This window comes from Cryptotermes secundus, unplaced genomic scaffold (assembly GCF_002891405.2).
Source record: "Cryptotermes secundus unplaced genomic scaffold, Csec_1.0 scaffold1231, whole genome shotgun sequence".
Taxonomy (NCBI): domain Eukaryota; kingdom Metazoa; phylum Arthropoda; class Insecta; order Blattodea; family Kalotermitidae; genus Cryptotermes; species Cryptotermes secundus.
This window is the reverse complement of record NW_019723323.1, coordinates 237,989-263,926: the sequence shown is the minus strand read 5'-3', so window position 1 is coordinate 263,926 and position 25,938 is coordinate 237,989. Positions and strand designations below refer to the sequence as shown.

Below are 25,938 nucleotides of genomic sequence, written 5' to 3'. Positions count from 1 at the left end.
ATCCACAAAAGGCAGAGATAGATGAAACCTGGGTACCTTTCTTCAGGAAAGAAAGAAAGCTCACATGGTGGCCAAAAATAGCTAACATTTCTATCCGATACCTCATAAATGTAAGTTACAAGCTCAACAGCTTGGCTAAAACTGCTCATTTAGAATGGTAATATATTTAAAAAAAATATGTCATAGTATTTCACACTCAAAAATATAAGAGAGCTATAAATTTTTTATGGTGAAAGGTACTTTTGTATAACTGGCAGTTTGCTGTGAATGTGGCAAAAGATAGGTCAGGCAGTTGTCATAGGAAGCAATATTTTATATCATGCTCTTTAATTTTAACATTAACAAATATGCTTACACTGATAGCCATTCCATTTAATGGCACTGTGTCTTCAGCCTTTGTTCTAGAGGCTTTATTGGTCATTTTTGTCTTCATGTTATGAAACTTCCGTGCTTGGTAACCTCGAAAGGCAGCTTGTATCTTTGTGGCTGCAAATTCTCGCTTCTTTCCAGTCTCCATAAATTCCTTCAAAGTTTTAGTCACCTCCTTTTTCACTATATAAAGAATTCAAGTATCAGTTAAACTCCAACATTCCAGTGAAAGAAATATTAATTAATCAGAGAGACAAAGCTAAACTCTACAATAAGGAATATTTACCCATTACATCAAGTTTCTTTACATCATTCTTTTTTGGTTTAACATGGTCCTTTATTGTAATTGGCACCTTAGGCTGAATGTCTGTTGGAGACTCCAATTTACTCTTAGAATCAACAGAAATCTTCAAATGCATATCCTTCAATATTTTGGCCACCTCTTTCTTCACTGCAAAAATAAATCTGGTTTTGTTAAGATATGTCATGGGAACAGATAATAGCAATCCACTGTGAAAGCAAGATATTTGGCATAAAAAGATAAGATAAGTGAGAGATATTAAAGATTATTGCTTAAATAATAAAATTGCCATTTCAATGTCTGTGTTGCCTTGAGCTGTCTTTGAAATCAGATTAAAAAAATACATGTTTCATTTGATAAGATTCTCTTTCCCATATTACTCAGTTGGTGAACTGGTTTCAATTCTGTTATATCACCTTGCATATACTGCTACAGGAAACTTTTAGTGACTCTAAATGTAATACTAGCTCAGAAAGAATTTGTGTGTAACCTGGCAAGTCATCCCTGAGTCTGTAGGTACAATCCTAAACACTTCTGCTCATTACAGGACTGAACTGTACCTTCTTGCATTTATCAGATCAGCAATTTGCTTAAGACTTGACACAATATGGACCTGGAATTTACAAGAAGTGATAAACTTGCTACCTTTCATGAACTGTTTCACACACCATGAATTTGTAAGACTGTTTAAAGCTGATGATCTCACATGGATGTGCATTTTTATGTGATATCAGAACTGCAAATGTTTGTGGCATGTTGAAAATCCATTCAAATGCATTCAGGAAAACCTGAAGGGAAGATTCTCATGAATTCTGTTCCACAGGGTTGGTTAATCAGAGGTTAACATCATTTTTCACTGAGACCAGTATTAAATCTGTGCTTCAGATCTTCTTGAGTAGCAAATTTACGTAATTACAAACTTTACTGAGTAAGAAAACCAGTCACATTCGCAAAACCTGTCCACTCTACACAGAATATTCACAACCCATACCAAACCAACAGGCATTAGGTTAAAGTTTGTCCCTGTGCTTAAGAATCAAGATATAAAGGCATATAGGGGTACAAAACTCTTAACCTTAGCAGCAGATGAAGGCAAATGGGAACCAGAAAAAGGAATAAAATGTGATAACAGCAAGTTGACTGATCGCTGGCTTGTATCCAGACATCTTTACATTAGTACAAATGGCAATTTCATCAACGTATGTGCCACATATTAATTTAAACTATATAAAAACACCTCTCTGATTATTTCTATATTACTGAACCTATCATCAAATAGATATTTATTTACTTATTTCTACTTTTATTACCCAACAAGTTACGTACTTTACTACATGCCTATTATCATCTACAAGTATGATGTGCTTTGTGCTACAGAGTCAACTGCATAGGAAAGCAGCATTAAGTATGACTGGTGTATGTGCTTGTGCACATCTGTATATGAAGACTCTTAGTTATGCTGGTTTCTGCAGTGATGGATCAAACAACAATGATGTTGCCTGCTGATAAATGATCTAATCAGCGTTGGGAATCACATTAAAATTCATGAGGACTATGATATAGTTCATACATAAGATGTGCTGAAAAGTTATTTCTTGTTTTGAAATTCTTATTTCTCCTAAACTCTAGCAGATGTTTAGCTGTTACTTGAGAGTTCATAAACAGAACTCCTACTGTTACCACCTATTAAGAGTAAACAATGGCTTAAAAATGAAACCTAGAAGAATGAGTAAAAATTACATAAATTTATGTTTGTATATTGACACTGTCAGCAGCTGAGATGGCAGGATGACTGTAGTAAATAGTGAATTAGAAAGGACGTGGGAGGAGGTTATAGATTAATTTGAGGTTTCATCCTGGCATTTAGTTGGAAGGACTGAAGAAAACCACAAAAAACCTCAGCCAGGATAGTTGATGGTCTGTGCCATGATTCAAACTGGGCACCTCCCAAATATAAGTCAGAAGCATTATTGCTTGAGCCAACTTTCCTAGTAATTAGACCAAGATAAAAAAGTATGGTATTGAGTCATTAATGTTCAGATATGATGTGCAGTCACTCAAAAATGTACCAGAAGGTTAGAGAAGTGTGTGGCCAATGTGGAGCCAACAATAAATTATAACTTTGTAATTAAGATTTTTAATANCATCCCCACCATTAGCCCGGATAATCGAGAGTTGACTGTAGTTTCTGTCAGAAATAATGTAAACAGACAACATTTATATTTCCTTCCAGCTAAAGAAATGGTTTCAAGACTCTTTTTGTTTATAAGGCATAACATATTACAAACATGGAAGGACTTCCAGATGGTATATGAATTTAAATCTTAAGGCAAGTTCAGTGTTACACTTAGTCACAATACAGATTTTGTATTTGAAATATAAACACATCACTTATTCACTACTTTTTTTCAGACTGTGTTATTATTACTGTAAAGAGAAATGGACATGTTTGTAAATGCTTGAATGCATCCCTGTACTTCTTAGTAATAGGAAAAAAGATAAATATTTACCTAGTATATCAACTTGCTGAGGGTCAGAGCTTCTGAACTGTTTATGTTTTGCAGATGTAGATCCAATTTTTTTGACTTCATCTGTCCTTACAGGATGATATTTAGTTAGGAAATCATCAACAGTTTCAATATTTACATAATCATTATTTTTCAGTTGTATTTTGTTATCCATCTTCAACATTTTTCGTACTAGAAAACCACGAAAAGCAGCTTGAATTTTTGTAGCTGCCAAATGTCTGCTCTTTGTTCCTTCAATATATTCTTTCAGTGTCTTGGTAACACCCTTCTTCACTGTTTTCAGAAATCAAAAAATATTTTAATATTGTGCAACAAAAAAACAAATGATGAAGTCAATCACAGTCAATTGCTACAATGGCAGTATTGATGCACTGAAAACTGTTAACCAGAATAAAATAAAGTTCACCAGAATCTAAGAAAGAGAATAACTAGCATGTCCTATAAAAGGTTCAGACATATGCAAATACCTTGTCTTCTAAGTAACATAATCCAGGTTTAATGCTAAATGAATTATCATACATACAGACTAAATAGTTAAGTCTGGCAGGACAGAGTCTGCAGACAACTGGAAAGTAATTTTTATAGTCTTCTTTCTTTTAAATTATTAATGATGTTGCAGCAATGTTCAGATGAAGGGGCATGAACAGATTTAACACACCCCTCATAAGAACTGCATCAAGGGCCCAAACTTTAATAGGGATTTTCATAATTTATGCAGTGTTATGAGTGCCACATTTACAGATCTAAATCCAGAAAGAGTTTACTATTGGGAATATTGAATTTTATGTATTTTAATGCATCAAAATCTTGCTATTATGACATTCATTAATAAAACATGTCACATTATTCAACATATTATATCACCCTACAGACTGGTGTTCTCATGAAAACTCTTTAACTATATATTTACATTCTGAGTCTATATTTTTTGCCAGCTGTGATAGATTTGAGGTTATCAGGGCGATAACTACAATGAATATTACCATATAGTCAAGTAGAAGACCATTGATATTTTGGGGGACCATACTGTCTTTGTTTTCTCTGTCGAAGTGTAAGCCAAGGTGAGACAAGCTGCTTGTCACCTACTTCTTGCTGGTTTATTAATTGGCTCATTCTTCAACTCTGAAGAGGTAGGAAGTACATTCCTCAGAAACCTCAGTGAACTCTACTGGATTACATGGTTTTACACCTTTTTATCACACTCTTAGGGCAATTCATATCTATTTCTTTATTTTGGGTGATAATCGATGATCAAGATTCAAGTAGGAATGAGGAAATCAAAGCACAGAAATCAGACTTACCTCCAGACAAGGTCTGTTTCTCTCGACAATAAGGCTGGAATGAATTACGATGATGAAATGTTGAATCTTCCGTCATAAGTGACAGAACCACTGGTTCCAAACTCAAACCACCAGACAATGCTTCTGTATTATCAGCATTTAGAGGAATCTGATTATCACACTCCTTTTGAGGGCTTGCACTTTTTAACTGCTCAAACTTACCAACTAAACCACGAAGACGAGGAGGTGGCCATTCTGGAGAACTCTTTGTGTCCTAGAAAAAGAATAAATGGAAAGTGTTACAATATTATGTTTAAGCACCCTGTTACACTCTACACAATATATGCACAAACTCTGTCCTAAGTGCAACAATTTATTGTAGTTCTTTTGTCTTCCTTTCTTCTACACTACATGTTTCAGTCATAAACGGCCATCATCAGGTATACCCTCTCACATAGCTGCTACACTGCACGTAGTTTAAAATTTAAAAAAACACCAGTCTTTCCAATTGTTCACTTCTCCATTGCTAACAGGTTTTGATATATCAGAATCCTCACCGCTGATATCTGTCAGATATGTACAAAATCTTTGTTAACCTACACACATCGATTTGATTTTCAAAAACTGGCACTATTAAAATCTTTAATTCAAATTTAAAAATGTTTTTAATTTTTTTTTTCAAATTTTAAAATTTAAAATTCTCAGGGGCACACACCCTATGTCTATAGTGCTGCAGTGGCTACTTCTTGTTTTCAGAACTGTTCAGGTATTATTCTGTGCAGGCTCCCTGTGTGCGTGTCGCTGCTTATCTTTAATACGTATAATACGTGACATGTATGATGCAAGCTCATTCTAATGCATATCACAGTAACCATTATTAGCATTATACCACAACCGATACCTGGGGGCTCCTAGTGGGTTCTTTCCACTAAAAACTCACCAGTGGTCAATTTAGATGAACTACTAAAATTCCTATTGAATTTTAACACTGGCCTTCAAACCATGAATAAATGATATTCTCATACACTGGCTATAAAATTACATAAAACTTCATATCAAAATTTGTCTTAATGGGCAAACATTCTTTATTGTAAAGTTCAGTTGTGCCATTATAATTGATTAATACTGCCTTCACTTGAATATTGCAGCGAACCTGATACTTGAGAATGCTTCATATTGATGACTGTCTTTTATCTAGCATAGGTCAAGTTAGAAATGCCATTTTTGGTTTCAGCAAGTACATTATGAAGAAAGCAGTCTTCTGGGATTTGGCACCGTGTATATGTGGTGTTAACTGACGTTTCGGAGGAACGTATCGCCCCCATCTTCAGGGTAGAAGAAAAAGTATAAGAAATCTGCAAGCGACAACACCGTGAGAAACGGTAAAGCAGACTCAGACTCTCACAGTGTTGTCGCTTGCAGATTTCTTATACTTTTTCTTCTACCCTGAAGATGGGGGCGATACGTTCCTCCGAAACGTCGGTTAACACCACATATACATGGTGCCAAATCCCAGAAGACTGCTTTCTTCATAGTCACCGCCGTGAAAGCCTCAAATCTTACAAGTACATTATGATTCATATTATTCCATTTTAAAAATGACATTACTACTCTCACTTGATTTAAGAACAGTTCAGACTACCTTTCAAATGCAAGAGGGTTGCAGTCTATTAATTTTTCTTAAATTATATGTACATATATCAGGGAAGCCAGGATAGTGCAGTTGGTATAGTGACTGGCAAGAGGTTGGAAGACAAAGGGGTTGGAGTTTGAGTAGTGATTAATTAATTATGCACAGGAAGAACTTTACCTTTACCTGTATTATGTGTCAGTGTAAGTATTTAAATACCTCTGTAGTTATTGCTTCCATCTCATGTACAAATTAAAACTGTGATATCCGGCTGGAAAGCCCATCCTGGATAACTTTTACTCCTCAGATTTCATTCTAGTTAACAAACTGTTTCAGACTACTGTCCTTTTCCCTACAGATTATTTAAGAATTGTTGCAGCATCAAGAAAGACAGTATCAGACACTATTAATGACCATGCTTCTGTTTATCATCATTTTATAATCAAAATCAATACATATTTCTGCATTTGTTTTCCTATTTCATTGTTGCCACTTTTATAGTTTTCTTATGTACAGGACTTCTGCCCTGCAATAACACAAGTCAATACACTACACACTTGTCTTACCTTACTACTCAGGGTGACATCTGTCATGTGCCTTGGAGTTTCCACCTTATATTCTTTATTTTTCAAATGACCAAATTCCTTGAGTTCCTTCTGCAGAGTTGCTCCCATATTTTTTAAATTAATATTAATATAATTTTCTTCAGCTTCAGCCATAACTGTATCAACATGCTGATTGTCAGATTTCATTTCTTCACTAGACTCTTGGTAGCAGTGGCCTTCAGAAGCTGTCACCTGAACAAAGTAATGTGTAAGGATATATCAGCATTCTTGAAAATGTATATAAAAGAAGGGAAACAGGAAACAAAAAGTACACAGGACCTCTGCACAACTTTATGCTCAATAACTATCTACAGTGTAATTAATTTTACAAACAAACTTAGGCCCAACAAGAACAACAGTGAATATATAACTACTATACTTCTCACTCAGCAGAGTGAGAGCAATAAAATGACAACCATTCAGTTTCAGAAATTCCTTATGTCTTTTGGATACATTATTCACTGCTTGTCATTCTTATTCAAAATTGATATCACATGGTTGCAACATACATCTTGAGAGCTTCAGACACTGGATATAAGAAATGAGAAATAAATACAGATTGCTATGAAACTGTTGCTGTACCACAGCTGAACTATTAGATACCGGCTTTGGTTCACGGAGGTCCAGGTGAAATAAATAATACTGCGTCAGGTATTCTCCAAACAGTTTAGTTACCATGCTGATTACATTTCAAACAGAACCTCAAGCATGTATCAAATCTGACTAGTCAACATGTTATCACAGTCCTGATGACTGGAGTACAGATACTGAAGCCGGTAAGAAAGAAGTTAGGAAATGTATGCAGAGTGAAACTTGGTCCCTCATATTAAGGCAAGAACACAAACTGGGGATGTCTGAGAACAGACGCAAAGATTGTTTAATCTAAGAGGGAGGAAGTAAGAGGAAGCTATAGAAAAATTACATGAGGAGCTTCATCATTTGTACTAACCAGATATTACTAAACAATCAAATCAAGGAGGATAAGTTGGACAGGACATGTAATATGCATGCAAGAGAAATGAAATGCAAACACAATTCTGGTATGAAAATCTGAAGGACAGAGATTACTTGGAAGGCCTAGGCACAGATGGGAGGATAATATTAAAATAGATTTTAAAGAAACAGAATGATAAGATATAGACTGGAATCATGTGGTTCAAGATAGGGACCAATGGCAGGTTCTTGTGAATATGGCAATGAACTTTTGTGTTCTGTAAAATGTTGGGTATTTTGACTAGAGCAATGACTAGCTTCTCAAGAAGAGCTCTGCTCCACTTATTTAGTCTCAAAGAAGCAAATCAGTGCTCAGATGGAATGAAAATATAATTTCCAAAGCTACAACCTCCTTTTACACTCAATGGGCTGACTAGACAATACACTTGTCATAGCACACACTGTCATCATGACTGATTATGCAGAATTACTTATCGAAGCCTTGGTTTGTTGGATATGGTCTTCTGGACAGTAACATAATGTAGTAGTTTGGAGACAGCCCAGTGTTTCAGAGGAACATCTTCAGGGCTGAAAATCAGGGCAAGCAAGAAACCAGCAGAAGAAGGGGGCAAGCTCAGATGAAGGAGGTAGTATGTCCTTCAAAATTTTGGGTTTCCCCTGTTCAAAAACAAGTTGTGATGACATGAAACTGAACTAGGCTAGTATGGAACACAATGAATCTGGAAGCTAACTGATTAAACTTTCTTAAAAATTCATTCTGTTTGCTTTCTTTCATTTTATGCTGAGCACAAAAATCTGAGAAGAAGCAAAAAGTTAATGATTTATTTGAATGGCTTATGTTTGTGGATCAAAAGTGGTGCTTGAAAACTCATATTCTCCCTGTCAGCTACATGGATCACAACTCTCATTATCTAGTGCAGTCAGGTAGAGTATGAAATTTTTTGCTTTGGCAAGTATATTGTGAGTTGTGCTATTGCAATATAAAGATGAAGTTTCTACTGCCATTTAAATTTAGAACAGTGATGTCACTCAAACTGTAACTGGACTGCTGTCTACTTATTTCTTCTAAATTATGTATCAGTGTAAATGTTCAAATGCTCGACCACAGTACTTGAATACTGTGTAGTTATTACTCCAACTACTCATCACATACAAATCAATACTGTTACGTCTGGCTAGAAATCCCATTCTGCATAACCTTCACTTCTCAGATTACACTCCAGTTAGCAAATTGTTTCAGACTCTTTGTTTTTCTTTTATATATATATATTGTAACATGTTGTGCTATGGAGGACAGCCCNCCCCCCCCCCATGGTTAAGTGGCACCGCTTCCTACTGTGACGTGGCATGCAATGCCGCTTTTGACAAGGGCAACAGGCAACAGCGAACGGTATAAAAAGCCGGCTGAGCACTATGCAAGTTAGTGTGTGATCAGGAGGGACACAGAGTAGTGTGTGAGCAGGAGTGACAGTGCGATGGAACAGTTGCCGAGTTCAGTTGTAGCGGAAAGAAGAATACCGGAACGTGTGTTTAGAAGTGATAGCGTGAGAAGCAGATGCTTGGCTCACAAGAGAAATAATTGGGAGTGTGTAATAAAGTGACACTGGTATAGCTCCCATATCGTACTGTGAATACGTGTAGACTACTGAGGACAGTGGACAGAATAGTGTGTAGGGTTTGTAAATTGAGTAAACCTGTAACAGTGTTATAATTAATTGTAGCCAAGACTTGTAGGTTGTTAAATAAACCAATTAACAATCCGAACGGCGTCTTCAATGGCAAAACACTTTACAATATATATATTATTTGATGAAGCTTTCACACTTGAGACTGTATAATGTCAAACACTATTCATGAGTATCCTTTCATTTATAATAATTTTACAATCAATATCAATTTGTACACTTGTGTCTGATTTAATATTTTCATACTTTTGCTACTTTTCTAATTTTCTTATGTACAGGACTTCTGACCTAAAACAGCAAAAGTTCATAAACGCACACACATCTTACTTTACTTCGCAGAGTGAAACTTGTCATGTGACTCAAGATTTCCTCTTCATCTTCTTTATTTTTCCAATGACCAAATTCTTTGAGTTCCTTCTGTAATGCTACTGCCATATTTTTCAATTTAACATTTATATCATCATTTTCTTTAGCTTCAGTCATAACTGTATTAATATGTTGCCTGTCAGGTTTCATTTCTTCCCTAGTCTCTTGGTTACATTGCCCTTCAGAAGTTGTTACCTGGACAAAGTAATATGTAACGATAAATCAGCATTACTGCAAATGTATATAAAAGATGGGGAAACTGGGAAGGAACAACATACAGGATTCTTTTCACAATTTCATGCTCAATAACTACCTACAGTGTAATTAATTATACAAACATATTCAGGCCCAACAAGAACACTGCTTTATATGCACTCTACTGATAGCATGAAAATGGCAATTATTCATTTTCAGAAATTCCTTATTTTTCATTCATACATTACCTTTTACTATTCAACTTATGCAAAATTGAAATCAACTGGTTACAACATAAATCTTGAGACATTCAAAGGCTGGGTATGAGAACAGGGAAACAAATACAGATTACTATGAAAATTTGCTTAACCTCAAAAATGTATGAGGTCTGACCAATCAACATGTAATCACTTGTAAAGGCTCTAAGTATGGAGGGTCATGTCACCATGGGGAAAGATCCATCCCATGAATCCACCATTTACTACTTTTTCCACAATGGAAAGAGCAGCCGTATGGCCATTACTTCAGGTTATGTGGTTTCTAAGATTTGCATGAGTTCACGCATCATGATATCCAGAAACGTTCTGAACTGTATAAACACCGGCAGGAGCATGTAACTGCTGAAGAACAGTGTTATAAAGACGCCTGTATCAAAAGAAGTTTTAATGCTGCTGGATTCTAGACATGAGTCTCATTTAAGAAATTTTTAAGGTATCATATAAGAGTCAAGAATCTACCACATGAAGTCATGGATTTACCTGACACCTTCAGTACCACCACATCAACACAGTGATATTTCTTCTAGAGATCAAGAAAGTGTAACCGTTTACTAGTGGACTCGAATGTGTGAGGCCCTGGAGGGGAAGTGCCTACGTGATAATAGCACGACATTATTTCACATGTGCAGTTTTGCAGATGGAGAAGGGGTGGTGGATCCCCGGATTGGTGTGGGGAATGATGTCATCTAGGGTGTGGTGCTGGGAAGGCCCGTAGGTCCGTTAGCGTCGCCGAGCCAGTAGTAGGCAACAGATAATAAGAGACCCTCCTAGTGAGTGGAGGCACTTGCTTTGTTCTTTATAGAATCGCCTTTGTAAGCGAAACAGTGTAAATGTAACTGCCATAAATAGTGATTGTGACCAAAAATGAGTATATTAAACCTAAGGTAAAGCCACAGGTTAGTCGTGTTAAAGTTTCTACGAAGAAAGACCTGTTATCGACCTGAGACAGAAATCCATGCCTACCATTATCCTAAATCCAACCTGGTTACCTCAGTACCCAAATAGCAAAGAAGGGTAAAGGTGGAAGGAGCGGCAAGCAGGAGCAGCCATAGCAGCGATGAGGAGGAAAGGAGCGACCGGAGCAGCAGGCACAAAAAGAAGAAGAAGAGGGACGGTAGTAAAAGAACAATACTCTTTCATTAGCACGGCTGTTACATACAAAGCAATATGAATTGTATACTGTAGAATGGCAAGCAGAATACATGTAATAAACAAATTTAGATGTGAAAAAATTCTGGAAAGGTTAACTCAGATCAATGAAACACACTGACCCCCAAATATGGTCCTCCAGAGAAGACCACATTATGAAACAGAATTAACTATGGGGCCCTTTAAATAGGGTAACCCAGTCATAACATATTGAGATTTGATATGTGTCTACTGATGGAGACAGGTTGCAGTGTTTTGAAATGAATTTTAAGTAAAAAGTTGTGGTGACAAGAAACTGGTTTCCTGTGGATCAAAACAAGTTTTAGCTGTGACAATGTGCATCTCTAAGACTACAATATCAGAAAGTTAGAATCTAAGCTTACATTTTCCAGCTCCTGATGCTGCTGTATTTGTAGCTGCCTCCGCCTTGCTCTCCTGATATTACTTTGCAACAGTCTTAACTGTTTATCTTTAAGTTCCTTTAGATTCTTTTGTTTTGTTTCCTCTTGTTCTTGTTTTTTAAACTTCTCTTGAATCCGTTGCTGCTTACGTTTCTGTATCTGAAGTTTCACGTATTCCTTCTTAGCTTGACTGTCATGTAATGACAATGCAGAAAGATTCTTTTCATTACCGCCATCAATATCTGTGTCCTTCTTCACAGGCTTAAAAATATCTACAATTAAAATAAAATTAAAACATTAGTTTTTCTTTGTTATAATTGGGACACACATTCTAATGGTAAGCTACAACCAACGTAATGTGTCGTCCTTCATCAAAACAGACCCTGTCACACTCACAGAATACTTTGGTTGATACAACTGCTTGCATCTCATTTCCAGACATAAACCACCATCACTTAAAAGGTCAGACATTGTCAGAATCAGGAATGATGGGAGCTTAATTAAGCCTTTTGAGAACTGTTATCAAATACCTGTCACATGGCAAAATACAACTCCCGTTTTCTTTTTCTTGGAAAATGTTCAATGATAATGAGCAGGTTGCTATAATGGATGTCCCATAATTGCGTAATCATGCAATATTTACTTCCATTCTACCTTAATTTAATAGAATGTGATAAAAAGGTAAAGCTAACCCTGTAACAGGTCATGGAGGCCCATGGGGTTGTGAGGCGTTGAGGCTCGCACATTTTCTAGACAATTGGCTCATAGATGATGGTGAGGTTGTCACCCTTAAATGCCAGCCGCCCTTTACTCCCAGGACAGCATTAAGATTATTGAGGTCCCCAAAACTATTATTTTTCAATTGAAACAAATCAGATCCATGGAAGTACTATTACTTATGTCAAATGCTATGAAATTAGGGTAATACCATCTTCAAAAGCAAATTTTCTTTGCATGCAGTGAGAACACACAACAGATTACTGATGTTATTCTCTTAGAGTGGCAAGAACATTTGTGCATTTGCACCAGTGTGTAATAAGTACAATAAATTTTCCCACCAGAGTTCAAAGAAATTCTGCTACAGCCATTGATAATAAAATTATTATGTACGGCCTACAATAAATGGATTGTCTGATCATGATGCACAATCCATAATATTTAAAACAATAAACATGAGAAGACATGCTAAACAATTTAAAATATAAGGAAAATAAACAAACACACACCCAATAAATGAATTTTTAATTAAACTAAGTTAGGAAACATGGGACTCAACATTTTCTAGTGATGATGTTAATATAATGTTTAACTCCTTTTTAGACACTTACTTGAAAATTTACTATTCCAGTTTTCCAAAAAAAAAAAAATATAATTTTAAATGAAATAAGTGAATGGATTACTATAGGAATAAAAACATCCTGTAAACGTAAAAGAGTACTCTATATGGCATGTAGAAACAATAATAATTCAAAATTAAGAAACTATTATAAAAAATACTGTAATACCAACTGGATAGCACTGACTAGTTCTGTAAACCAGCGTTAATGGCTTTTTTGGATGTGGCCTTTACAGGTAAACAGACTACACAGTAAGGTCCCATTGAATGGCCACCTAGGTCACCAGATATAATGCTTTGCTTATTATAAGGGTATCAGAAGCTGACTGTACATGCAACGGACAATGAATAAAGAAAAATATAAATGGACTATTCTAAGATTGGTGTAATATCTTGAACCATGTTCAGGTATAATGTGCTTGTCCACTGCAAGAATGTAGCAAAGTTGATGGACAATATTCTGATCATTTTTTATTACGAGCATAAATTTTCTTCTTGTATTAATTGAAATCCCTATAGGTGTGACTTCTGAGCCATTCTATATATTCGACAGAAGCAAAGGGCCTCTCACATTATACAGGCTAGGAAGTTTGGCACAGTTACGCACATGTAAGCAAAATGTTTGAGTAGAACTAACAGAAATTTACCAGGTTGTGTCTGTTCACTTTCCTGTATCACAGGATGCTCTTCCTTTTGTTTCGGCAAATTTTCTGCTGAAATAAAACCAAATACTTGTTACAAAGCTGGAACAGAAACATAATTAGATGACAAGGCTCACGATAAGCTGAAATACCACAAGCTCAACAAGAATTCTAACAAAAGATGATATAACACATTATTCAAATACTGATAACAAGGTTTCAAGCTCAATTCCAATCACAGGTTGATACATCCATGCAACAATAACAGCCAACTATCAGCCATAGCATTACTTTTCAATAAAGTTTACAGAAATGAGCATTATCTGCATACACAAAATCCTTCTTGCTCCCCATTTCAAACTGCCAAAAAAAAAAGTCAGACATTATCATTATTGTTGCTGTATTTTAATTTACAATCCACCAATTATTACCTAACACTTTCAGATACTATGCGTTCACAATTTCTATAAATTATCATCTTTATTAAAATATCATACAAGTATTATGGGCTGCACATCACAATTGATTTTCTTTTAAATTACACAATAATTAAGAAACCATATGCATAACTGTAAAACTGCACATTTTAGTCTTTACATGTTTCGACAGGATATCATGAATGGCAGCAAACATTAACAAAATTTAAACTGTTCTTAATTTCTTTGTGAATACAACTTTGTTCCACGTCACTTAACACTTCAGATTCAGCATCTCACATTATAATATTACATGACTGAAACCAAATTTAAAGTGTACAGATCACGGTCTTCTGGAATGTGACCACATGCAGTTTGGTGGATAGGTACCAATGTTTCGGTGAAGATGGAGGTTGCATGGTCTTCTGACATGTTGGTATCCACTTACCAACAACATGCCATCACATCCCAGAATATGTCAAATCTGACAGTCAGAACATATATTTAAAACAAGAATCATTAAAAATACTATACATACTGTCTGTCTTTAAGGTGAGTTCCTTGACACGTTTTTTGCTCCCAGACCAAGAGCCAGGATAAGACTCAGTCGTCAGTTTTATGCTCTTGACCACTACATTACGTTCGCGTGGTGGTGGGATGGGCTGACGCTCAGGTAAAGGTTTGAGGACAGTGAACTTCCTCACTATGTTTGGCAAACGTTCAACTATCACATTATTTGAGCTTCTGGAAGGTTCTTTAGGAACAGGGGTACCTAATAATGAGCACAACTGAACCCCTCCATCAGCACCTGGAAAACAAAACAGAATATAATGCAGACCGACATCTACAACAGCTGATCAAAATGCCTTGCATAACTCTCAGTTAAAATTATGTTCATATTATTTATTTCATCACTATACAATATGAAATTCTGCATACATAAAATTTAAATTCTACAGCCATTGTTACAAATCTGAGATTTTTTTATGACAGTTGGTACAATGAATAATCAATTAGGCTAAATTTTTTTCAGGATACAAAATAGGCCACATACATAAAATATAACTAAAATTATCTTTGTACATTTTCATAATTAATTCATAAATTAGGGCCAGTGACTTAAAATAAAATCCAAATTCAGTGATCTTTGTACATGGTCACTGTATTACAAAATTGTTCTATGATTTCTTTTCATTATCTGACACTTTGCATGTGATGTAATTACCGTTTGTGTTAACATAACACAAAAGTTAGTTATTATCTTATCATTCGTGTGATTTTATACTGTTCTGATATTTTGTAATTCTGTCAGCGACCACCTCTGTGGTCAGAGTTCTGGCTACAGATCCAAAGGCCCGGGTTTGATTCCCGGCACTACCAGATTTTCTGAGAAATAGTGGGCCTGGAATGGGGTCCACTGATCCTCATGAGGATAATTGAGGGGCTATTTGAAGGAACTAGTGGCTCTGGTCTAGAAAACCGAAAATAATGGCCGTGGGGATTTGTTGGGCTGACCACACGACACCTTCTATCCTCTAAAGATGGCACTAACTTCACCAACAAGTGGCGGTCACTCAGTAGGTAGTTTGCTTGCGGACTAAAACCCGAGAGTTCTTTTTTGTTTTGTCATTTGAGATGCACGCCAGATTTGCAATCAATATATTGTGTTTTCATTCAAGGTTTTCAGACTCCAAGTAATGAACTAATTAGTATATAGTAAACCCTAATCTAAAAGAATTAACTTTGATCATGAGAGGAAGGACAAGTCAAGATTGGCAAACATGTGTGTACGGAAACACAGTGTTACTGTACATACTACAACAAATAAAATCCACCAACATTTTATCACAATGTGATTTAGTGCATTATTATATACAGTCAACATACATCACAGAAATGACAACAATAAAAGCAGTACCTTACTGTACTATGCACCACACATCCATAGTGTACTTGCTTTTCCTGGGATATCCCAGTCTCCAAACAAAATGCAATATGACTATGATGAAATCTATACAGGCAGCAACAAATTGTACACACTCTGTTGTTGTTCGACAAAAAGTTTGGAGCATTTTTAGGTTTCTTCCAGTCCTGACAGTTTATAAGCTAAGAAATCCTCTTTTGTTAAATGCTTAAACAAAAATCCTGTTCCTGTTTTTCATTTTATTGAATACATAGAAGATGCAAGAAATCACTGACAGTGAAACCAATCTTGAGATTTTGACAGATTTATGTGTTTTCAGTCCCCTTGATACAAAGAAGAGATATAAGAATGCCATCAGTCTGTATGGATGGATGTGAGCTTCACTGGCCCCTGAATGGTCTGGCAGATTTTGTTCATATATATTTACTGTGTGTGATGAAAGAATTTTTAAGCAAAATCAATAATTATGCATTCTTTTCATGAAGTGTGGCAAATGAATGTACAACGAGGGGGGGGGGCTTCCAACCATATGGTTCATATCCAAAACTATGTAATGGGCATTCATTAAATGTAGTATTTTGAGCCAAAAGCTGTTGTTCCTTTATAACCCCTATGCTGCATGATTCAAATGGAAAGTTTATCAATATTCTCATAATGGCTTACTTTGGAAAAGTGGAAACAGGACAGTGTTTAAGGAACAATAAGATTCAATAATTTTTTACTGCATGTGTAATGACCAGCATTGCAGCAGTAATAGTAAAACACGCTTTTATCTGCAACAAATGAATATCAGGGCCAAAGGGGGTAAGTATCAAAATTTGTAGAAAATTCATTTGGAAAATTCTGGAGTACATTTTTCCACTCCTGTACTTTTCAGTTGGCTTTCCTCAGCACCTTATCGAAGTTTATCAGTCCTGGATGACTCCACCTGCATTCAACATGAGATACTCGAAGTGCAGTGGGCATAAATACTCATCTCCAGTGAACAGTGGCTAAATAGGCCATACAGGCAGATGCTGGGGCAGTATGTATCATGAATGCACATGTCAATTATGCTGCATCTACTAAAACGGGCATCCCCCCTACCAAAAGTGAGGTTGTTCTGAGGCTGTAAAAATGGTTTCTGTTCCTTTCTATGGTAACCTTTATTCTACAAGCTGATTATCAAACTTCTTCCTACTTGCTATGAAATAGAGGTTTATGTTTGTTCGTTATTTGACCAAATAGTCAGATTTTCATGGGACCCAACATGCATATAGTGTTACTTGTAGCATCTACATTATAATATAAACACTGCGACCATCAAAACCCTTGGGGCGAACTGCATTAGAAACATTTCATGTCACTTCGTGTAGTGATAGACGTTGGGTACATATGCAGAAGTATTTGCCAACTAATATGTCACTGATGGTTGTGGCATTCATACATCTTAACAATCATTAAGACTTGTGTGCCAATGTAAAATAACATGAATGGCCACTAAGTGATCTCCGTGTTATCTTTTCGCTTGGCATCACTAACTAACGTACCACTGTGAGTAAAAGGTAAAGGTAAAGCTATCGCTGTAACAGGCCGTGGAGGCCCATAGGGTTGTGGGGTGTCGAGGCTCCCACATTTTCTCTAGACAAACAGCTCAAAGAAGGCCATGAGGTTATCGGCCTTTCGCGCCGGCTGCCCTTTACCCCCAGGAAGGTTCCTGGTAATCATTTCTGTTAGAGGCTGAGTCGATCCTAGGGGCCATAGTGCGACTGGAAGAATTAGGTTAATTAAAAAAAGCACCTCATCGGGACTCGAATCCGCGACCTTCCGGCTTGTAACACAGTGCCTCAACCAACTACGTTACGGCGTGCCCCACTGTGAGTAGGCAGTGTTTCTTTTTTCAGGAGGTACGCATACCGGCAAGCAATTGTTGAGCACCAGGAAACTTATGAAAAGACAAAAGGCGGTATCTGCAGATATATTGCAAGCTTCGACCTTGAGGCTAAATTCGAGCATGACAATACCAGCAAAAGTGCTGGGGGAGGGGGCGTTGGCAATACGCACTTACCATACACATCACACTGTTTGCAAGGAGATTTTTTCTTTATTTTAAAAACTGCAAACTTCGCGACCATTGCCTCTGACAACTTTACATTATGTGAAATGAATGCAGACCACAAAATGATAAGCATATAAAGTTACAGTTTTGTGTGACTAAAGAGATGCAAGTGTCGTAAAATTAATGCCAGAACGAACTGAAAGAATATGCATGGAAGCGAGATAGGCCTAAGAGAAGAAAGTACTATCCATCATTTTCCTGCGAGATTAAGGAAAATCAGAAAAGAAAATCCCCGGAACTAGCCTCGAACCCGGAACCTTCAGAATATAAAACAGATGTGAAAATAAAACAGTTTGATCACACTCGTTTGAGTGTTAAAAGAGTTCGATAATTCATCAAACGCCGAGCCATTAAGAGAAATGCATCTTTTTGATTTCTTTCAGCTGGCGCTGTTTTGACCTGAGTGCAGTGTATTAACTACACTCGCAACCTTTCTACAGTAATTACTATGTACACACGGCGTCATGAAAAAAAATTATAAAAAGCACCTACCGTTCGTAAAAGAAATTACGTAACTTGTCTTGTTTGGAATAATTCAACTGTAATTACTTTCAAGGTTCCCAGAAAGACGCCTTCCTGTCCCGTGGCACTTTACCTACCAGTATGCAGTAAATTTGCAGAACACGGTTTAACATCTATGTAAATCCGTAGCTAAGAAACAAAAGCATAGAACAAAAGCATACGCTAACAGTTTGCTGAGCTGGTATCAGGAACATGCAGGAAAGTTCCGTCCTCCTGATCGGCGCGTGGCACGAAGCAAATCAACACGGTAACAGTGCAGAAGATCTCAATACGAGACCTTCCGCTGTGCCTGTATACCAGTTGCACGAAACAGGATGCTTCCCTGTTCGTCCCAATATCCGTATCCTACATTTCAGCCACTTGCCTCTGAATAATCTGACGAAACTTGCCTAACATTCTTATATTTCACACAGATGTCCACTTGATACTGGTGCTAACTTCTAGAACAAATGCTGCACAGTGTACACAACAGTTGCTAGGGAACGGCTCTGCAAAAACACACCCTTGTTAGGCAAGAGATTCTTAACACGCAACATTGGAGTAACTTGAAAGCGGCGTTCTCTAAGCGATCCGTGCTGACGTTCTATAACGAGCAGTAGTTGCGATTACGACAGAGTTTTGAGACGGTAGTTAGGAGAGCAGGTGTTAGCTGTGAGACAGTCGCCGGCCAGTAAGGAGGTGAACACAGAAGCTGAGACAGCTACAGAATTGGAAGCCGTTACCAGGCCACAACCGGTGAAGATACAGCAGAAGGAGAATACTTCGTACGTGTTGTAGTGAACTGCAGTGTGTTATGTTTTCCCTAGTGGGGTGCCCTTGTACTGCGGCCACATTTGGCCTTTTGTACCAGCCCCAGATGATAGGTGAGGGTGATTGTGGGGCAATTAGTGGAATAAAGATTGGCAGGGGAAACCGAAGTACTCGGAGGAAACCTGCCCCAGCGCCACTTTGTCCACCACAAATCCCACTTGACTAGACCGGGGATCGAACCCGGGCCACCGCGGTGGGAAGCCAGCGACTAACCGCGGCCACTTATGTGCGTCCCCCTTTAATTTCTGTCTACCCCGTTCAGCCAACGAGGTACCTGATATTTCCCCCATCTACCAGAGGCATTGGAAACTACTTGGGCGGGAAACTTGTTGCCTAATTTTGCTCAGAGGTCTCCTAGAGACATGAGAATCTTTTACGTGCCGTAAATCTACGACACGGGGCTCACGGCTTAAAGTCCCTCCCGGAGGACTTGTTCCCTGAATTTTTCCGCCCTTAAAAATTTCACGACCTCCGCCGGGTTTGAACCCGAGTACCTTGAGTCATGAGGTGGGAACGTTACCCCTAGGCTACGGAGGCCGGTTATGTTCACCCTAAGTCGTTTTTGTGATCAACAACGGAATGCTAATTATGAAAGGCAGCATCTTTTCATTCTTTCCAAATAATATTTAAAGCTCTGTTGATATCACAGTATCTCTGACTTCTCTTACGTCCGAATTCTTTCGGTTGTGTAACTGAAATGAAGCCCATTACTTCATTTTTTTTGTACTTCCGTTGTATTTAAAATTTGGTACTGGGAGGTGGCGACTAAAACCCACAGGGCGAATGTAATTTTAATCCGCAGAGGGGGAACTTGTCTGCATAAAATCGGTATCCAACTTCATTCTATAAACTTTGACACACAGGGTCTAATACAAAATATAGATATAACTAACCTATAATTCATAAATTTCAATGAAAGAAGTGGAAGTGCGCGTGGCTTCTCCAACCATCTCAGTTTCCCTGGCAACTTCTCATTCCACAAACTGCTCCACAGTCATTAACCATTCCATCATCGAATTCTTATACCGTTCATACATTGACAATATCGTCAAATAAAATGATAGAAGGCAAAAAAGCTATCCCAGTAACGGACCGTGAAGGCCCATAGGGTTGTGAGACGTCGAGGCTCCTACATTTTCTCTAGACAATCGGCTCACAGATGGCGGTAAGGTTGTCAGCCTTATGCGCCCGCCGCCCATTACGCCCCAGGAAGATTTCTGGTACTCATTTCTGTTAGAGGCTGAGTCGAACCCAGGGCCATAGTGCGGCTGGAAGAATTATGTCAACTGAAAAATGGAATGACATCGGGAATTGAACCCGCAACATTAAGGCTTGTGCATAGACATTAGTGCTTCAACCAACTACGCTATCGCGTGCCCCAAAATAAAGTCAACCAACTTAAAAATAAAGTTGCAACGAATATTCAAGCTTTAAGAAATAACATATGGGACTCTCTTGGAGCGGAGCATGTAGTTTAATCGCCATACGAGGAACAGTTGGTCTACGTAATATGTAGACTACAGCAGAATTATGAACAAAAGGAATACAGGGGCGGTTCAAAACAGGATTGCCCAACAACCCCAACTGCTGAATGCACCTTTCTTGGTGAACTTCACTTGACAGCTAAACGTGTTTCCTGGTATATACGCAACAGTTCGGTTAGGCGTCCCAGCAGAAAATCATCAATGAATATACCGCTTTAATGAGATGCACTACATACAAGCATCTTCCCTCATTTGGAATTCAAACAGAAACCATTCGAAAACAATTGCAGCGCTCTAATGCCCAAGGCCGTCGGGAAGGGGAACTATGAGGCTTGGCAAGGTGTTGGTTCCACAGAGTGCACTTTACCGACAATACCAGCAATATGGCCGACTACTAAACTAGGAATGTGAAAGTAATGCATTTGCCCCATACACTGTATGACAATCCATCTACGTCCAACCAGATCACAACTTTAATCCACATCCAATTTCGATTGTTCCGGGCTTCAATCCTAGGTACGCTAAACGACTTTCTCTTTCAGAAGAATGTAAATTCAGGTGAAGTATCAACTGTCATCTGTTTCACCATGAAATTACGCATCCAGAAAGTGAGCTTCCAAAAATGAGAATTTTCTTAAGGGCTTATTAAGGAAGGGGCACGCGGTAGCATAGTTGGTTGAGGTATTATGCTACAATCCGGAAGGTCGCCGGTTCGAGTCCCGATGAGATGGATTAATTTTTTAAATTGACCTAATCCTTCCAGCCACACTATCGCCCCGGGGTCGACTCAGTCTCTAACAAAAATGAGTACCAGGAAGATTCCTGGGGGGGGGGGGTAAAGGGCGGCGGGCGCTTAAGGCTGACAACTTCACCGGTATCTGTGAGTCGATTGTCTAGGAGATGTGGGAACCTCGACCTCTCACTTCCCTGTCGGCCTTCACGGCCTGTTACAGGGATAGCTTTCGTTAAGGAAGGGAAGGCTAGGACAATTTCATCACTATTAGGCCAACCACAAGACAGTGTCCGGAGCCATTTCAGTCCAACTTGCATCTTAACCTACAGCCTAAAGGGTTGGAGAACCAGCATCGCTCTAGACACGTGTTCGGGAGATACTCGGTTCGAATCTGGGCCAGAGCACCAGACATCCTGACCGAGGCTTTTCATGGTTTCAGTCTCTCCCGGCAGGCGTCGGTACAGTGCAGCGAACATGCCACGACTTCCTTCTAGATTCTTCCCAATTCATCATTTTATCACTGTACAATTCGACGGTATAGTGTAGCTGCTGACGGCGTCGTTAAACAGCCCAAAGAAAATAACCTATATCCTAAGATCTATTTCAACGTCAGTCTCCCATCTATTCTTAGCCTTCAAGCCAAAACCATGCAGGCGTCTTGTTTTCCCACAGAACGCCACTGTGAAGTGATTAGCACTCGCGTTTCTTATTTCGGAGGGGGTCGGTTCGAAACTCGGATTGGTAATTTGGTATCCCGAATGGAGGTTTTATAGGTTTCTTCTCAGTCACTGCAGGTTAATTCTGGGTGAGTATGTGTAAGCAGATGACATCTTTTCTTTCCGTGGTCTGGGATCACGGATAGTCATCCTACCAGCAATGCTACAGAAAACATGTAGCTATATCATCTCGGTAAATAACCTAGGGATCAAGTTTATATCCCCATACGCGCTACAGTCCTGTCTAAAAAACCGGAAGTAACGGCCGTGGGGATTCGTTACGCCGACCACGCGACACCATCTATCCGCTAAATTTGGCGTTAACTTCGCGACAAGCGGCGGTCGCTCGGTTGGTATAGTTCACTTTCGGACTCAAGCAACAGAGTTTTTTTTTTGTTTTTTTTTGTATACATGCTATACACCCCGCCCATCACACCTTCATTTCATCAGTTTAATAATACCTGGTGAAAAATACATATGTTGAAGTTCCTTTTGCAATTTTTTCCATGCGTATTGTATTTCCTCTTTTGTATAGGAAAATATTATTTTAGCACCCGGTCCTCAGATGCCTTCAGGAAGAAGAGGAACATTATCATAATTAATACCTCGAATACCAAGTATTAATGATACTGATGGTGGTCACATCTGCAGGGGTAACCAGGGATGCATCGCATGACAGTACGCTGCCAAGTTAGAAACAACTGAGAGCACAGCAACAACAGCCCATTAAACGTCGGTTTTGACAACGACATGCTTTGAAAAGCATGCAGTCACTGAAGTTAAAAAAGGAAGAGTTGTCCCTGTGCTTACCTAATTAAGCACTGTGCCATGAAGGCGTATGGGGGAATGGATATATACATCCATATTTTCTTGACCTTGGTACTAGTTGGAGGTTAGGGGTCAGCTTCACGACCCAGGGAAAGAGCACCCGGTACCAACTATGCAGGAGGCTGGGTGGGCCCCAAAGTCGGTCTGGACGACGTGAAGAAGAGAACATTCTTGACGCTACTGGGACTCGAACTCCGACCCCTCAGTCGTCCAGCCCGTAGCCAGTCGCTATACCGACTACGCTATCCCGGCTCCCAGTTTCTACAGGTATTAATGGAAAATGTAAAACAACACGGCGGCTGTACGAATTATTTTGGTAAACTCATATCTGAAATATATTTTTAGACATGCATTAATAATATGAGTGATTTTTAAACACAATACCGATTCTTCGGTGCCATAAAATACACTGAGCTGACAAGGGCTGTTGCTACTATTGTCTTCTGGCCGCTGGACAGAACACCGTGGAGCGAGTTTATGGAGACTAACCCACCTTAGCCTCTATCAGGACAGTGACAAGGCTGGACGACGGAGAAATCGAAGACATCGACGTTTTTCTTTTCTCCAGTGTTCAGACTTGCTCTGGGGCTCACCTAGCCTATCCTATGGGTCCCGGGGCTCCTTGCCCGGAGGTAACGCAGCCGAGGAATGACGCTACCATTCACCTTAACCTAGTGCCAAGGTCAAGACTGCGTGGAGCTATACCCTCAAAATGAAATATGTCTTCATGTGGTGCTTAATAAATCACAGAGACAACTTTTACACTAAGCAAGCAGGCTGAGCACGGTTCGAATCTGAGCGGGTATACTTACTACCTTGACTGAGGTCATCTTTGCCTTTTCTTAATCTCTACAGACAAGTTCCGGGACAGCACTTCAGTTAGGCTATGATCGCTTCCTTATAAATCCTTTGCAGTTTATTATTCAGTTGCATCAGAAGTTAACTGTAAAAATGATAGCAGTGATGAAATAAAAAAGCGTGTACTTGCGGCAAATAAATGTCTCCATGGCCTTAGGAAACACATGAAATCCCAATTAATACCCAAGAAAACCAAAACTATGATGTATAAAGTACTTATAAGATCAGTGCTATCTTTTGCCTCTGAGACCTGGCCACTGTCAGGATCGGATGAAAGACTGTTAAGTATATTTGAAAGGAGGATCCTGAGANGAGTGGGAAGACCAAGGTTAAGATGGGAAGAATGTGTGTGGCAGGACATAAGAATTTTGGGTGTAAAGAACTGGAGGAATGTACATCGAATGGAGAAAAATGGCGAGCAATCCTGAGGAAGGCCAGGGCTCACAAAGGGCTGTCGTGCCAGTGATGATGATGATGATGATGATGATGACGATCATTCAATCACTGGACGCTATACAATCTAGTTGATGACAACAAATAAAAACAAAGTCCGTGGCCTGTAGTCCGCAAGCGAACTATACCGACCGAGCGACAGCGGCTTGTCGGAGAAGTTAGTGCCAACTTTAGGGGATTAGAGGGTGTCGCGTGGTCAACGCTACGGAATCAGACGGACGTTAATTTCGGTTTTCTAGACCTGAGCCGCTATTTCCTTGAAACAGCTCATCAGTTATCCTCACGAGGCTGAGTGGACCCCGTTCCAGACCCACTACTTCTCAGAAAATATGGTATCGCCGTGAATCGAACCCGGGACCTCTGGATCTTTAGCCAGTAACTCTGACCACTAGACCACAGAGGCGGTCCCTAGTTGATGACAGAAACGTTAAATATGCCTGCATTGTGCCTTAAATGCTCTTTCCATATCCTTTCTAATTGATTATAAACCAATCATTCGATGCTTTATAGACCAAGTTACTGACAGTGCAGTTAAAAATAAATAAACCAATAAAATAAAATAACATACCTTTACCTCAACCATAGATTTGGCTAAACCACAGTTTAGGTTAAGCCAGTGTCGTGAGGTGACTGTGATACGGAAAAGGCACCAGGCAATGAAAAACATGATATAGATTTATTTTTCACGATGCGGACAAAATCCTACCACTGCTGTCTGCTTGACTAAAGAAGGGAAAGGCGTGCCGAGATCGTGACGTCAAACTCGGAAGGAAATTGTGCCCAAGTCAGCGGAGTCAGCGAGGGCACAGTTACTGTTGCCTTGAAAAACGCTCAGCGATCTATCGACTGTCAGCAATAACCTCGAAGAAAACCGTCACTGCGCTCTGCAACAAGTGGCAACGGCTTGTGTCTGGTAGGTTACATTTTAAGATTTCGAATAGCTGAGTTTTTAGGTTTTAATACAACAATATATAGGTAAAGGCAAAGTTATCTCTGTGACATTAAACATCACATCAAGAAAAACGTACTGGGGATTGGAGGTAGGTCCAGAGTTCCACACACTGAAAACCTTGGTACTATATCATGGAGTGGATCTTACACTTTTAGAGGTTACACGACTTAACACGTTCCACATGGCTTACTGATGAAATGACCCGTTTATTAAACCACATTTTTCTGCAGCTAATGTTTGGTCTGCTTCGGTATTTTTAAGCACCAGAGCCTCGTTGAGATATTACGGTACTAATATTGTTTTTATTGCTAGTGGGGTGGGACTAAGTCCTTTGTACTGCGGCCACTTCTGGCCTATTGTACCAGTCCCAGATGATAGGTGAGGGTGATTGTGGAGCAACTGGTGAACTGAAGATTGGCAGGGGAA

At 38.8% G+C, this 25,938-nt stretch overlaps 1 protein-coding gene across 1 annotated transcript in view; it reads right to left on the bottom strand.

Moving 5' to 3' along the window:
• Positions 1-25,938, bottom strand: part of LOC111861861 (centrosome-associated protein 350) — a 283,054-nt gene that overhangs the window by 23,527 nt on the left and 233,589 nt on the right. The window contains exons 7-15 of the mRNA XM_023846786.2: positions 14,673-14,942; positions 13,725-13,790; positions 11,724-12,013; positions 9,680-9,913; positions 6,675-6,905; positions 4,500-4,752; positions 3,181-3,471; positions 656-820; positions 356-552 (exon numbers count right to left, since the gene is read on the bottom strand). Coding sequence (XP_023702554.1) covers positions 356-552; positions 656-820; positions 3,181-3,471; positions 4,500-4,752; positions 6,675-6,905; positions 9,680-9,913; positions 11,724-12,013; positions 13,725-13,790; positions 14,673-14,942 — 1,997 coding nt within the window. The remainder of the gene's footprint in view (positions 1-355; positions 553-655; positions 821-3,180; positions 3,472-4,499; positions 4,753-6,674; positions 6,906-9,679; positions 9,914-11,723; positions 12,014-13,724; positions 13,791-14,672; positions 14,943-25,938) is intronic.